The sequence below is a fragment of the Rhipicephalus sanguineus genome, chromosome 4 (assembly GCF_013339695.2).
Source record: "Rhipicephalus sanguineus isolate Rsan-2018 chromosome 4, BIME_Rsan_1.4, whole genome shotgun sequence".
Taxonomy (NCBI): Eukaryota; Metazoa; Arthropoda; class Arachnida; order Ixodida; family Ixodidae; genus Rhipicephalus; species Rhipicephalus sanguineus.
In genome coordinates, this window is record NC_051179.1 from 156,292,900 (window position 1) to 156,307,912 (window position 15,013).

The 15,013-nt window shown below is 44.1% G+C and overlaps 1 protein-coding gene across 1 annotated transcript in view; it reads right to left on the reverse strand.

Annotated features, from left to right (window-relative positions):
- Nucleotides 1-780: 780 nt before the first annotated feature.
- The window catches only part of LOC119389077 (uncharacterized), a 43,281-nt gene continuing 29,048 nt past the window's right edge, over nucleotides 781-15,013 (reverse strand). Inside the window, exon 4 of the mRNA XM_049415395.1 lies at nucleotides 781-903. Within this exon, the coding sequence (XP_049271352.1) occupies nucleotides 781-903 (123 nt within the window). The remainder of the gene's footprint in view (nucleotides 904-15,013) is intronic.

A 15,013-nucleotide genomic window follows, 5' to 3' on the forward strand; every position in this document is an offset into this window, starting at 1 on the left:
GACATGTCCGTTCTCGCGTCAGCTCTCGCTGACGCTCACGTCGGGCAAACGAGAAATGTTCGCCATTTTGAAAACGCGAACTTCTGAACACTGACCCGCTATCTTACACTCCACTGCGCTTCACCGTCACCCAACTTGGCGCCGTCTCTCGAAGGTTCACTCCTCGAAATCATCCGCCCTCACCATCACATCTCGCAGCACGGCGCAGCGCTCCCCTTCCTAGCGAGCCTGACTCTCGCGATAGCGCAAGGCCAAAGGCCACGTGATCAGTTCTACGCCGACCCACGGACATGAAAGCCTCGACTAAGAACAGCTTCGCTTTTAAAAGAAACGCGTCAATAGGTGGACTTGAAATCAGGTCATATATTTAGCTTTATTGAAAGTCGGGTATGCTGAGCTTACGCAATGTTAATCTTGATGTCGAAACTAAAACAAAGGCGGACATAGTGGAGTCATATTGTGTGCAAAGCAATAATAACAGATATAGAACATCTTTAAGGAGCAAGCTTGCGTTTATTCAAACCGTTTTCTAGAGGTTTCTTGACCGGAACTTTACATAACATTAAGTGATATCCAGCGTTGTGGCGCCCTATGTAGCTGTCGATAATCCTACTCAAGATCGCCGCTTTCAGCCGGAGACCACTCTGCGAACCGCAGATCTTCAGTGGGCTCATTGGTGGTAGTGTCTCTCAGATTAACGGTAACTTTCTCAGTGATGTACGGCGCCTCGGTTTCTCGGGGCGCCTCGGTTTCTTGGGGTGCCTCGGTTTCTTGGGTGCCTCAGTGCTTGGTGGAAGGGCTAGTGCTGAAGTATTCTTCATCAGCAGCAGTGGTTTGAACGTTTTCAGCCTTCACGCATTTTCCGTCACGGCAGACATGTGTTTTAATAAAGGCTGCCAAGGCCTGCATGGAAATGAAATGGCGAGATAAAAATTGGCAATAAAAAGGGCACACAAAAAACAAGAAAGGCGCATTCCAATGGGACGACGGATCGATATTGCCAAAGAATGGTAATGAAAAGCCTGATAATTTGGGCGGCCACGGCATTATTAATGGCATTGTTCATATCTTGCTTTTGTACAAAGAGACGAATGAAATCCAAACTGCAAACAAGTTACATGCTCAAATATTTCATACTGATATTTGGTATTTTACACTTAGTATTTAAACATATTTGAGTGCACCAGCGCAAGAATATTTAACGTTAAAGAAGATGTTAGTTAAGGGCTGGATATGTCCTTCGATTTCAATGTAACAAAAACACGAACACTTAAAACGTACACGCCTAAACAAATGCACAAACTCATAAATTTGGCACACACTGAGCATCACGAAATGAACCGACGTACGTGGTACCAACTATAGGCAAAATATTATTGCTTTAGCTGTGGGATCATGGCAATGGGAGAAAAATATCAGCAATGTCGATCATAAGATGATGCCTTCACTGTAGCTTAGAATGGTGATTCGAAGGAAAAATTGGTCAGAGGGCAAGGGCATCGGTAGTGGCGTAGCGCTCCTTAAAGGGACACTAAAGAGAAACAATCAATTGGTTTAGATTGATAAACTGTGCTCGGACAACTCTTGTGTAGTTTATTTGACCACCATAGGTTTATTATTAGAGGATAAAACCAAGTTCAAAGTTTCATTTTTAAATTTGGCGCCGAACTTTGTAATTCGTGACGAAAAGACTTCAAAGAGCATTTAACGTATTTTGGCGCCACTGGCTCGACGAAATTTCCACAAAGTCGTTATGTCAAGGCTCTGGCCCCCTCAGAGGACAATGTACTTCGATTTAACCGATTAGGAACTACGTAGGCCCAAGCAGGCGCCGTCAAAGATATGTGACGTCACGACAAATGGTGCGGGAATTCCAAGGTGGCGTCGCCACCTGTATTTTCTTTTTGCGCGTTTTCTCGCTGATTAAGCGTGTTCGCGAAGAAAGCGTGGTGTTTTTGGTATCGTGGAAGACTACTTTACTAATGCGAGAAAAATCGTTTTCCTCTTTAGTGTCTTTTTAAAAATAAAGAAATCAGAAAATAAAACCGATCTGCGACACTTTTTGAGTTCATATTCTATAGCGACGAGGCCGAATGCTGTAACTAGGGGTGTGTGAAAATTCGAAAGTTTAGAATATTCGTCGTATATTACATTCGAAGTATTCGTATTCGATTCGAAATTCGTGTATTTGAAAAGTTTCGAATAATCGAATAACTTCGAATATTCGAAAAATTCGAATATGCGATTCAATAATCATGCATAAAATAACTCGTCTTCCACATTTATGCTACGTTCGTATAGCTAAAAACGTTGCCGAGAGGAGCAATAAACATCGTAAGTACACGGAGGCACGATATTTACCTGCGACGAGTGCCCCAATATGTATGATTTATTGCTGGTGCATCTCCGTCGTGCAGCACTGTTGGCGATCATGTAACCGTATATTTTCAATATTATGCGGCTGCAACGTGCCGCTCTACACTCGTTCACTATGCGGGACCACTTCTGAAGAAAGACAGTGACCATGTGACTGGTGGCGTACTGTAGTCACCTTCAGATACACCAGTCTGGCAAAGCTTTGCCCCATGTACCTCCCTATACTAGCCACTTCTGTTCCAAGCGAGCGTGCCTTTTCAGTGGCAGGGGGGTTGTCTCTGTGAGAAGGCAGCGCCTGCTGCCTGATGTGGAGCAGCTCATATTTCTTCATGATAACATCTAGTCATTACTTCATTGTGCCGTGATATTTGCTTGTGTTGTGCATTGTGCTAGCCTGGACATTGTGTTCTGGAGATAGCAGTGTATGTTGTGTTGCCAGTCAGGCTGTTAATGTGTGTTTTTTTTTTTCAAATAGCCACATGTTAAATAACATATTGTTACTGTGGAGGCATTTTTCCTTTGATATTCGATATTCGATTCGATATTCGAAGGTGGACATTCGTATTCGATTCGTATACGAAAAATTTGATATTAGCACACACCTAGCTGTAACTACAACGCCGCACGCGCATGTGTTTTAAAGTGAATAGAAGGCGTTTGACAATGCCACACGTGAAAGCCAGCTTTCCCGCTGATGCGCTTGGTGCGTTTCACTGCATCATTGCCGTTTTTGGCATGGTATATGGCGCTGTTGCTTAAATAAGTTCCATGCTGTTGTAGGACTTGCTTTAGGTCGCTGCGAGAAGTTGCTCGATGGAATCCTGCGCTGACGTGCTATGCACTAAAGGCGAGGCAAAGGGAGACTTTTGCAGAGCCTTAGGGAAGGCGAGTTGGAAAAACTTTTTTTCGGTTAAAAGAATTTTTTTTTGAAAGTGTCTGCATATAATACCAATAAAGCATAGTACGCAACGATGTAAAAGCCATATTTTGACACGGACGGCTACACTGCGAAACTGAAGCCGCAAATTGTGTCAAAATTGAAGTTTTTTCCCAACTTCGTCACAATTTATGACAATATTCCTGCTTCATTTCTTACCACAGCATATTTATTGTGTATTTGATGAACTCATAATGCCGGAAATGACAATGTATTACTCGCGAAAAAAATCTGTGCTTTCTCTAAAAAACGCTAAACGTGGAGCACTTTGAGATGCTTTGTCATGTCCAAAATAAGAAAAGGTGATACAAAAATGAATAAACTATCACTACCATGAAGGACTGCCACCTTCAGATTAAGAAAAAAAATGTTTCTTAGTAAAGGCTCAAATCAGCGCTTTCCTATAAATTATTTTTCGCAACGCAGTTTAACATACGTGCGACAAAATACTAAGCGGCCGCTAGGCGCCCGAAATGCTTTTTCCCGAAAAATAACGCCTCAACAATACTTACACACATATATGCTACATGATTTTTTTTTTCAGCATGATTGGATATGGTCTAAAAACCACCGGGCGCATCTATCTATCTTTATCTGTGAGATGACGTATACGAGCATATTCTGTCTACAGCACAAAAAAAGATTAGCACAGCTTGCACAATGTCGCGGAAGACTGGGACACAGCAGAGTTGGTGGCTACCTAGCTGGTCCTCGCTTGGTTAGGCTTCTATCTCTCACCTGTATCTTCCTCACCCCTTCCTATTATTATTATTATTATTATTATTATTATTATTATTATTATTATATATTATTATTATTATTATTATTATCTACAGGATACTGCAGGCTCAGGATAGCGCCTATGCAGGAATCATATCAAGAGTTAATCACAATCGCTTGTACAGACAGAAAAATAAGCGTTCATGACCAAAATAAGCATAGGCACACATATACACACGTACGTAACTAAAACACTTATGCATAGACGCGTCACATACTAGCACTTGATAGTCAGTAGCGAAATTTACGCATAATTCAATAGCAATTCATCCTCAGAATAAGTATATGCACATACCTAATTATGTACACCTATACCAACACGCATACATATACAACTTCACAAAGCAATAAGGGTACCGTTGTGCTAATACGTGAGTGTAAGCGTTCGCAATTACAAATGTACGAAATTTTCTATAATTCGAGACCGAACAAGGAAACTGGCTTACATTACGATGTAATTGAGTAAATCATATACTATACTACACATGACTATACGTACCATACACGGCTTGCTCACCTTTTTTATCTTTCTGTAACACGAAAGTGTTGTATGCTGGGGTCCACCAAAACTTCACCGACATATCATACATCAATATACAGATGACGAAATAAGATAACAAAGAAAAACAAGAATAAAATATTTTGTTGATTTGGATGACCTGAGAGTCGGACCGACAACCTCACGGCCCTCGACGATGAGACCCAGGCGCTTTGGCTACTGCGCTGCCGACACTCATTCACGAGTCTTTTCAACGCGGTTCATATTTTCCACACCTTCCTTCCACCGTGACCTTCACTATGTGGGGGCGGTGTCGCCATCTTAGAGAGGTGAAGTGAAGTACTGTGTTCGTCACACTAACGAGCGCCGACAGGACGCGCTTTGGTAGTCTCAGCGCAGTGGAGGCTGGCTCCCCGATTGCAACTCCGTTTCGTTTTCAATAGTTTTAGTTAACGCTTCGTTGCAGCGAGAGACGCGAGCGGGTAGCGGAACGCTCTGCCTGTCGCGTTCCAGAAGCGTTGTGTGGTAGTGTATGCATGAGCAGAAGGGTAGGTACCCAATTGTAGGAGAGCGCACACCTTGCCCTTTTTCTCTTCAAATGACGACGCTTTCCATGAGTGCATATCGAGTACTAGTGATGATGTCCCTGTTGAAACCATCTTTGCACGGGACTCACCATACGCCCTGTCCGGTTTACGTCAGCCACGTCAGCTACACAAAGCGTAATCATGATCATTACATTAGCCGTCCGGGTGGAGATGTGCCATTAGGGGTCAACCAAGGCGCGTCCACATCAAAAGGTGCTATAGCCGCCAATCACCAACACACCACACTGTACAATCTTTAAAACGCTGCTGTCGGGCTCGTTGCTGCGTAGCTGAACTTGACTGAGGCGGAAATGTTAGACAGGGACGAAGAAGTCAAGTAGACAACGGAAAAGCGCACGGTGCGCTTTTCCGTGTCTTGCGTGTCTTCATCGTCCCTGTCTAACAACTTGCGCCATCAGTTCAAGTTACAGATTGTACAAGCTCTCATTTATCAATGTACAATGAACATAGATCTACCTTGTAAGAACACGTTCCACTTCGTGTTATACCGACTCCTATGAGGGATGGATCACCAGGTTTTAAAGACGATAGTCTTTCTTGGGGAACTTAACTGAGAATTTTTGGTCTGTCTGTCTGTCTTTCTGTTTGTCGGCACGTCACTCGATTCAGCCACCCGGCCAAAGTTGAACCACTTGCCAAGGGCCAGTCATCTTGAACGGCTGACTAGGTCCATACTTGTGTACATTGTTGATCAAAAAGCAAACCTTACGCATATCTGAGGCGCAACATCACTAGGTAAGTATTAGGTGGTGGTTCCTTTAATAGAAAATTCATAGATACGTAATTCTAGAGACCCTAGTTTCTTCAGCTGCGCTAAAACTGCGACTGCGCTGAAACCCGCCTTCCTCCGTGCCCTCTGCACGAGCTCATTGTTGTGTTTCGGTTACGGTTCAGTATTGCAATGTACGAATGCCATGGGGCGCCGGTCTGGCATTCCTGTTTTACCAGGCGACGTGTAAATAAAAGAGCGTGTTGGAGAGCATCGTTGAGTGCGGATGTTTTCTCCTGCTTTCGGCGCTTCGCGCCACACCGCGTGTCGGGCTGGCGGGCGTCCCCGCCGGTCCTCGCCCTGCTGCTGCGCCGGGACTACGAGCCCGCATCACAGCACTCAGGGTTCCCGACGTATTGCCAGATGGCGTCCATATCTCACGCAGCGCCTCTTCTATCGTCTTTAGACTACATTGCAGCGAAGCACGCAGATACGCGGCCAATTTTTTTTTGTCTGTGTTTTTCGCCGTTTTAACCCTCGAAACATTTTGGGGCACGGAACCACTGGTACAAGTTGCATACAAGCTGCATGAAGCAAACGACTGCGCACCTCGGAATTTCAGCCGCGGGGCTGACTCACCGTCCTGTGATGTAAAGCACGGAACTGTGTTAGGTCGACGGCACAGTGACGTTTGTGAACTCCTCTCTAACTCCCCCTTCCCCAGTGCAGTGTAGCCTACCGGGCTCAGCCCTGGGTTAACCTACCTGCCTTTCTAGCAAAAGAGCCATTTGGGCTAGTTGGTTACGGTTCATATCTTAAAGCAAATAGGCGCACTATGGGAACAAGGACAAAAGGGAGGAACCGACGACACAAAGCGCACACTCGCAACTGAAGTTTTATTGAACGAGTACACTAAATACGTTACAAAAAAGGGCACGTGGTGCAATTTCCCTCGCCGAAACAAACCAAAACGAGATGGGTATCCCCTTAACAGGGGATACCCATCCCCTGTTAAAGAGATGCGGGGATAGATGCGTCAGCTACCCTTCTATCGCCCTAACAGAGATAGAATATTCATATTTGATCAACACACTGCATTAAACTTGTCTGCCCTCCTCTCTCCCCTCTCCCCCCCCCCCCCACGCAGTTTGAATTTTCTTTAGTCCAGTTTTCTTCGAACTTCCTTTGTGTATAGACGCATGCGCCTTCATGATCTGTTAAGGGGATACCCATCTCGTTTTGTTTTGTTTCGGCGAGGGAAATTGCACCACGTGCCCTTTTTTTGTAACGTATTTATGTGTACTCTTTCAATAAAACTTCAGTTGCGAGTGTGCGCTTTGTGTCGTCGGTTCCTCCCTTTTGTCCTTGTTCCCATAGCGCGCCTATTTGCTTTAAGATATGAACGTGCCTTTCGTTTCTCCTTATTTTCTCTCTCTGTCATTCTTTCAATTATTTTTGTTCTCTCTTTCTGTTTCTTCCTATATCTTTCTTTCTCTCTATCCCTCTGTAGCTGTTCTCTCGCGTTCTATCTTTTTTTTTTACTTTTCTTACCTTTATTTCAATATATTGCTCTCTTCCGCATTCTTTCTCTCTCTCTCTCTCTCTACTCAATTTCCCTTCCTGCTTTCCCGCTTCCTCGCCCTCACATCTGATCTATTTGCCCTCACTTCCCTTTCACAACCCATTGCTGTACTATACTGTACAAGGCTATGCTGGGCTCTGCTAGCGTGCGTGGACAGCCGAGTGGTTACGAAGCTCGCCCTCGGATTGTCGGGACGCGGATTCGAGTCCCACCTCGGCAACCAACTTTTCTAGTCACGAATTTATTTTTTAATGCTAAGCATTTCATAGTGAACTTCTGCGACTTTGAGCGTATCTATCTATCTATCTATCTATCTATCTATCTATCTATCTATCTATCTATCTATCTATCTATCTATCTATCTATCTATCTATCTATCTATCTATCTATCTATCTATCTATCTATCTATCTATCTATCTATCTATCTATCTATCTAGCCGCCTACGACTTTGAGCTCTCCTGGCCGTTTCGTTAATGGGATGTATACCAAAACTTGTATAACATAACATGAGCGTATTACGAACATAAATGACGGGTGATAACATGAAAATCTTGATATGCATGTCATGAACAGCATAAATTACATGCCACAGTCTTCGGGCTCTTGCGGCCGTTTCGTTAATTTGATGTATACCAAAACTGGTATGGCGTGACAATAGTGTATGACGAACACAACTGACAGGTCCTAATGTGCAAATCATGGTAACCAAGCCATGTACGGCATGATTTAGATTATATGGTCTCAGGGTGCTCGTGGCCGTTTAAATGAATGGACGCCTACCAAAACTGGTATGATAAGACATTTCTGTATGACGAACATCACTGACACATCGTAACATGAAAATCATGAAATACAAGTCATGTACGACATGCTTTACATGCCACGCTCATGGTACCCTGGCGGCCATTTCGCTCGCTTGATGTACACCAAAATTGGTATTGCGCGACGAGGCTGTATGATAAATGTAAATCAGAGATGATAACGTGAAAATCATGACATGCAAGTCATGTGCGACATGATTTACATGCCACGTTCATGGTGCCCTCGCGGCCATTTCACTCGCTTTATATACGCCAAAATTGGTATTGCGTGCTGAGACTGTATGATGAAGGTTAATCAGAGGTGGTAACGTGAAAATGATGACACGCACGTCATGTACGACATGATTTAGATGCCGCGCTCATTGTCCGAACGCTGCCGTTCGCTCGTGTGATATGCACCAAAATTGGTATTGCGCGACGCGACTGCATGATGAACGTGAATGAGAGGTGGAATCTTGAAAATCATGGCATGCAAGTCATGTACGACATTATTTACATGCTACGCTCATGGGGCCCTCGCGGCCATTTCACTCGCTTGATATACACCAAAATTGCTACTGCGCGACGAGACTGTATGATGAGCATATATCAGAGGTGGTAACGTGAAAGTCATGACATGCAAGTCATAGATGACATGATTTACATGCCACGCAGTGCCCTCGCGGCCATTTCGCTCGCTTGATATACGCCAAGATTGGTATTGCGTGATGAGACTGTATGATGAAGGTTAATCAAGGTGGAGTATCGTAAAAATCGTGACATGCAAGATGACATGATATCATGCTATGCGCATTCGCCGATCGCTGCCGTTTCACTCGCGTGATATGCAATAAAATTGGTATTGCGCAACGCGACTGCATGATGAACGTAAATGAGAGGTGGAAACTTGAAAATCATCAATGCAAGTCATGTACGACATGGTTCACATGCTACGCCATGGTGCCTTCGGGGGCCATTTCGCTCGCTTGATATACACCAAAATTGGTATGGCGTGACGGTGTCGTATGGCCAACCTAAATGAGGGGTGGTGGCATGAATATCAGACATGCATGTCATGTACGACATGATGTACATGACACTCTCAATAGTGTGCTTCCGGCCGTGTTGTGTTAACTAGATGATATACCAAAAGATGCATTGTATATACATTGTATATTGTATGCATTGTATTGTATTATACGTTTCATCAACATGGCATATACTGGATTATATATGCATGTATGCATGTCAAACATGCGATATATAGTGAACTAGATGCCATGGCATGAAATATTTCACTTGCATCAAAGACAAAAAAAGGTGATATAGCAGCTCTCTGTCGGCTGCTTCGCGTTACATCGATTCCCACGTGAGTGGGACCTGCCGTATTTTTTAATCTCTCTTTCTTTCTCTCTCCCTGTACTTGTTGTCTCACGCACCAGAGTTATTGCATCCCACGCGAGAGAAATTGGCGCTCGTTTTCTGCGAACGAAACAGAAGAGGAAGAAGAGGAGGGCGATAAAGAGGACGAAGGGAGGGGCCGCCGGTTCATGATGAGGGTCATTTTCTATCTACGACACCCGACAAAGCTCGCCTATTACAGGCGTGCTGTAAAATGATATTCATAAGGTAAACATAACACTCACCCCACAAGGAATTCCATCGGGCTCATTTTCAAACCGGAATGGCCAGTCTTGGCATAGGTATGTGCACTTCGTCCTGTAGGACGATCTACACTGTACGCGGAAAGAAATAAGAATAGTAGAAATGACACATAAACTGCCACCAAACAGCATGAATGAAAGACGAAGCGTAAAAAAAAGGATCTTATTTATTCCTCTATTTCATTTTTCCGTATCATGACAATCACCTTATTCTATTTGAAAAAAGGCATGTTCCCTGAATTTTACACTTAATGTTTCAATTTACATTACCGCCGGATTCTTGGCCAATCCCCCGTTGTGGGTGTGAGGCAAATACATGGAACAAGCAAGCAAGCAAGGAACGCTTTGGCGCACATATCATGCACAAAAACGAGACCCTAAAAAGGCAGAAGTTCAGGGAAGCATTGAAGCTTGAAGAAATGAAAATGCTTGAACGCGGTGTGTTGCTGGAGCCACCGTTTCGACAAGCGGTCTCCTCTTCTTCAAAGCTGCAGCCTTGAAAAAGACACGACCGCTTGTAAAAATGGTCCCTCAAGCGACACACGGTGCTCACGAATTTGTCACTACTAACACGATATGTAAGAAGCCAGTCGGCTTCACTTGGTTCGTGTTGCTCTTTCTCGTTATGCTAAGTAGGCCTATTGAGCGCTGCTTAACCCTTTGAGGGTCGAATTTCTTATTGCTGATTTAAATTGTTCAGAAATTTTTGAAAAAGTTTTCGTAATTTTTGGGGGGTTACCATAAAGTCACAAAAAATCGTTGTGTTGTTACAGACACATGGTTTATGCATGACTAACAGCAAGATAAGTTCTAGAAAAGGGTATATGACTGTTTAAAAATTATCATTTGCAATAAACGTTTGTGCATGCAGTTCACGGAAATAGAAAAATAAGTGCATGAAGGGCCGTCAAGTGGAAACACGGAGGAGGAAAAGTCACCTTTGATAAAGCAGCATCGTTTCGCTGCGCATGCTTTTAAAAAAACATGTCGCTCGTTCAACAAAATTTGAGTCTGAACTTGTCAATAACTCCTCGTATGACGGGCTGACATCCAAGTATTGCGATTCTGATTAGGCAGTCGAGCTGCGACTCGGAGGATTCGCAGCTAGACTCGCTTGCATGAAAGAAACCAGCGCGCACTTCCATTTGCAATAGAGCGAATTTGGGCATGTTGGTGTAGCACAGTGAAAACACACAGCGCGAAACACCGACGGGGACACAGAAAGGAAAGAACTGTTGTAAGTCAGCGCTGCGTGTGTTTCCTTTTTTGTGTCCCCGTCGGTGTTTCGCGCTGTGTGTTTTCACACTGCACTTCCATTGCTCAAGCGAACTGCGCTGGTGAGCTCACTGAAGAAAACTGTATGGTTGTACGCGTGTACGAAAAAAAAAACAAGTCAGAAACCTACAATCATCCTTGGTCTTACAAAATGGACACGCGACGAAAGGCGCGCTAGTTGCTGTATAATTCAAAAGTCGAAAAACAGCGCGAAACACAGGACGAAGGAAGATGACACGAGGATAGCGCCGGTCCTCATGTCCTTTTCCTTCGTCGTGTGTTCGCGCTGTTTGTCCACCCTTCGTCTTATCGCCAACGAGACGGAAGCGGTTTAAGAGGCGAACCTCCTTAAGGTCTCGGCGTATCGGCGTGCATTGTGCGACGTCTGCTGTCGCGGCGTGCATCGTCGTCTGCTGTCGGGACGGTCCATTTGCTTGAGCGCAAGAGAGGGGGGGGGGGTGATTCTTAAAAGGAAGAAGGAAATGAAAATGGAAATTGGGTGTGGAGTTCACGATGCCACCGCCTCAGCGCTCACCGTGTGGAGAGAGAGAGCGAACGGCGCTCGCTGACTTTGGAAACACTCTTTATGTGATGAACGCTGAACTACCAACTCGCAACTCGCAACCAACTCGCAAGGAACCAACTCGCAAAGAACGAGAACGTGCCCTCGCCCACGAGAGACAACGCCGACGCAGGCAGCATCTGCTAGCGAGTTTCTTGATTGAAAAAACCGACAGGTCGCGCTAAACAAACCTTCACCTGCCACCACGTATATATAGGCACTGGATCCTGAGCTGCAACATACTGCCGGCGGGAGATTTCTCTTGTGCGTAGTTGAATAAAATTCGCAGCATGCACGTTAACTAACAGCGGACTGCGGGGCTCTGTCTAATCTCTATACCCATTAGCAGTGATTTTGCTATGGGAAACACCGGCGCACACTGCATGCTTCGCTCCTCCACAGGTTTCTCGTTAGTGGAGCTGAAAAGCCCTTCCCTAAATGCTTCGCCCCTCTCCAAATCTTTCTGCGAGTCCCCAAAACAGGAAACGCAACCACAGCAGCATCGTATGTGTCAGTCAGCGCCTACACGGAAGTAGGCGTAATCGCGCTTCGGCGAGCAATAACCGAGACATTAACAAAGCGGTCACCCTCAGAGAGATTCTAAACTAGACAGCCATCAGTTTTGCGGGGCGCGAGAAGCGGGAACGACCCGAAGGACGAAAGCGAAACTAGCCGGCGAACCTCTGTAGTAAAACATTAAAAACAAACGGAGAGACATCGGCACAAGAAAAAAATTCCATGTATTCCCGCAATTTGGCAGCATATGCCAAGTAATATAAATGGCCGAAAAAGGCGTGCGTTTTAAACATACGAGCGATGACATACATGTACTTTTTTGATCATCTTGAAGATGTTTGCGTAGGACGTACATGTACGTCTTTGACCCTGAATGGGTTAATAATAGGTACATTTAGTAAGGTTCAAGATTGGGCTAATTGATACAAAAGGATCAAGACAACAGCGGAAATAGCGTGTTTCGTGCCCACACGTTCCAGTGCTTGTAACTATGCTGGTGTGTGCATAAGCAGCAAGTTCACCTTACCTGCTCCAATCACGAGTTTTAACAATAGGATCGCTCTCCACGATGTCATGTACTGTTTTCAATAAATCATTTTCCCAGATTCTGAAGTGGCAGTGCAGAGGAATTATGTCTCAGCCACCCGATGGGGTAGCTATATTCTGCTGAATTATTTTCAAAAAGTTGTTCAATTCAAGTAAATAAATTCCTTTTAACGGCCCCTCATAAACTAGATTTATTTTTGTATAATCGCGTTTATTTTTACTTGGAACCACCACTACGTAACCCTTTTTTATTATGCAGTGGAATCTCTATATAACGAACTTATATTTCACGTAAATATCGAAGTAACTTTTTTTTTCAATTACCAATCAGCGCCTCTTTGAAAACCAGGTATCTTTTCTTGGGATTCAACGAAGTAAATTTATACTGCGCTCCCGATTAAACGAAGTCCTCACTCATCACACGCATGTACCAGGAGCCTCCTTGGGAAGCAGATAAAAAAAAAAGAGGTGGGACAAGCAGCGCTTCATATACGTCCTTAAATGCACAAGTTCGTACCACTGACCATCTGCTACATATTAAAGCTGCAGCACGCACGCTGCTCTTGTGGTTGCCAGAGTGCCTCGAAAGCTCCGCAACGCGTCAAGCTATCCCGTCATCGGCCTGTCGGAACGATAAGGCGTCAAGTGGAAGGAGATTTACGAGCAACGTTCACTGACCATGTTTTGTTTGAGCAGTTGGTCAAACAAAACGCAATACAGCCCGCAACACAAACCTTATCGCGCAATACAGCCCGCACTGCGCGATTACTAACATTACACTTGAATGCGTATTTTGACTCGTCGAAGAGCCCTAACTATTGCCCACGCACCTAAAATGTCAAAAGTGATTATATTAGGGTATAATTGGTCAAAATTACTAAATAGTGTATAATTTCAACCTTTGAAAACAATGGTTATCTCATCCCACTACAAGGAAAAATCTACTGGACCATACAACAAGAAAATTTCTATTCATTGCTTCACATTTGCTAATGACTCGTTCACTGTGATGAATATTGTTGTCCTTACCGGTGGTAACGGAAATACTCGGGCACATTTCCCTTCGTCTCCTTGACCTGAACAAAAAACAGAACATTCAGTTAATATAGCAGTACATTGAAGTGTTCAACATATTGAAATGTTTGTGCTGAACAACATGGCTCGAAGGTAAAATTTTTTCCTCATCTGCGCGGCGATGCACACAGTTTCTGCTGGCATCATTTGGTGTGGACGACTGTATGACCGCATGTTCAAATTTCTACCGAAAAGTAGGCTGAGAAAATGTTGTGCTTCCTTTAATGTTATGCAACATTGGTTTTCTCAATTTTCTGTCACAGAATCCGCGTCGTTCAATGATGGTTGGTACATTAAAGTCTCGGCTACATATTGACGTGAGCGTCTTACTCAGTGAGGTTAACTGTAGTGGCCCGGTAGTTAAGTGGAACGACATCGTTATTTTTTTAATACGACCAATAAAACAAAAAAAATATCGTCAGAACACCAACGAAATGTCACAAGAAAGGAACACACTTCAAACAGGTAACGCATCACGTGACCTACGATAACAAAAAATATGCGTGAATAGCAGTCGCTCAATACATACAATAATTGTTAGCATTTTGTATCCCAAAATCACGACATGATTATGAACGACGCCGTAGTTCAGGGCTCCGGAAATTATGGCCATCTGGTGTTTAACGTGCACCTAAATACTTGCTCAATACGACAAGATATCTTCCTCATTTGCACAAAGTGAGGCACTGGCGACTGCTGCATGCTAGGTTAACTGGGTTCACGGCAACCATTCAGTGCATGCGAAACACGCGCCATCATATCGGAAGAAAATTCTATGCTCACGCCTACGAAAATACATTAATGGAAGATATAGATAGGTACAGGACCTGTATTTTAGTACACGTTGTTAGAGATTTTGGCGCCACTTATACGTGCGGCGACTTTCTCGGCAACAAGCTGAATGACGGATTCGCGACATTGACATAAGCACACAATGTAATGCAGAACAGTTGGATAATGTCCTTGTTGTCGCGTATACGAATGACCATTTTAAATCGGTAGCGAATAAGCTTGAATACGCCAAAAAGGCACTAAGTGAACAAATATATTAGACTTCACACCTCGCTGAGTGTATGCACGAAG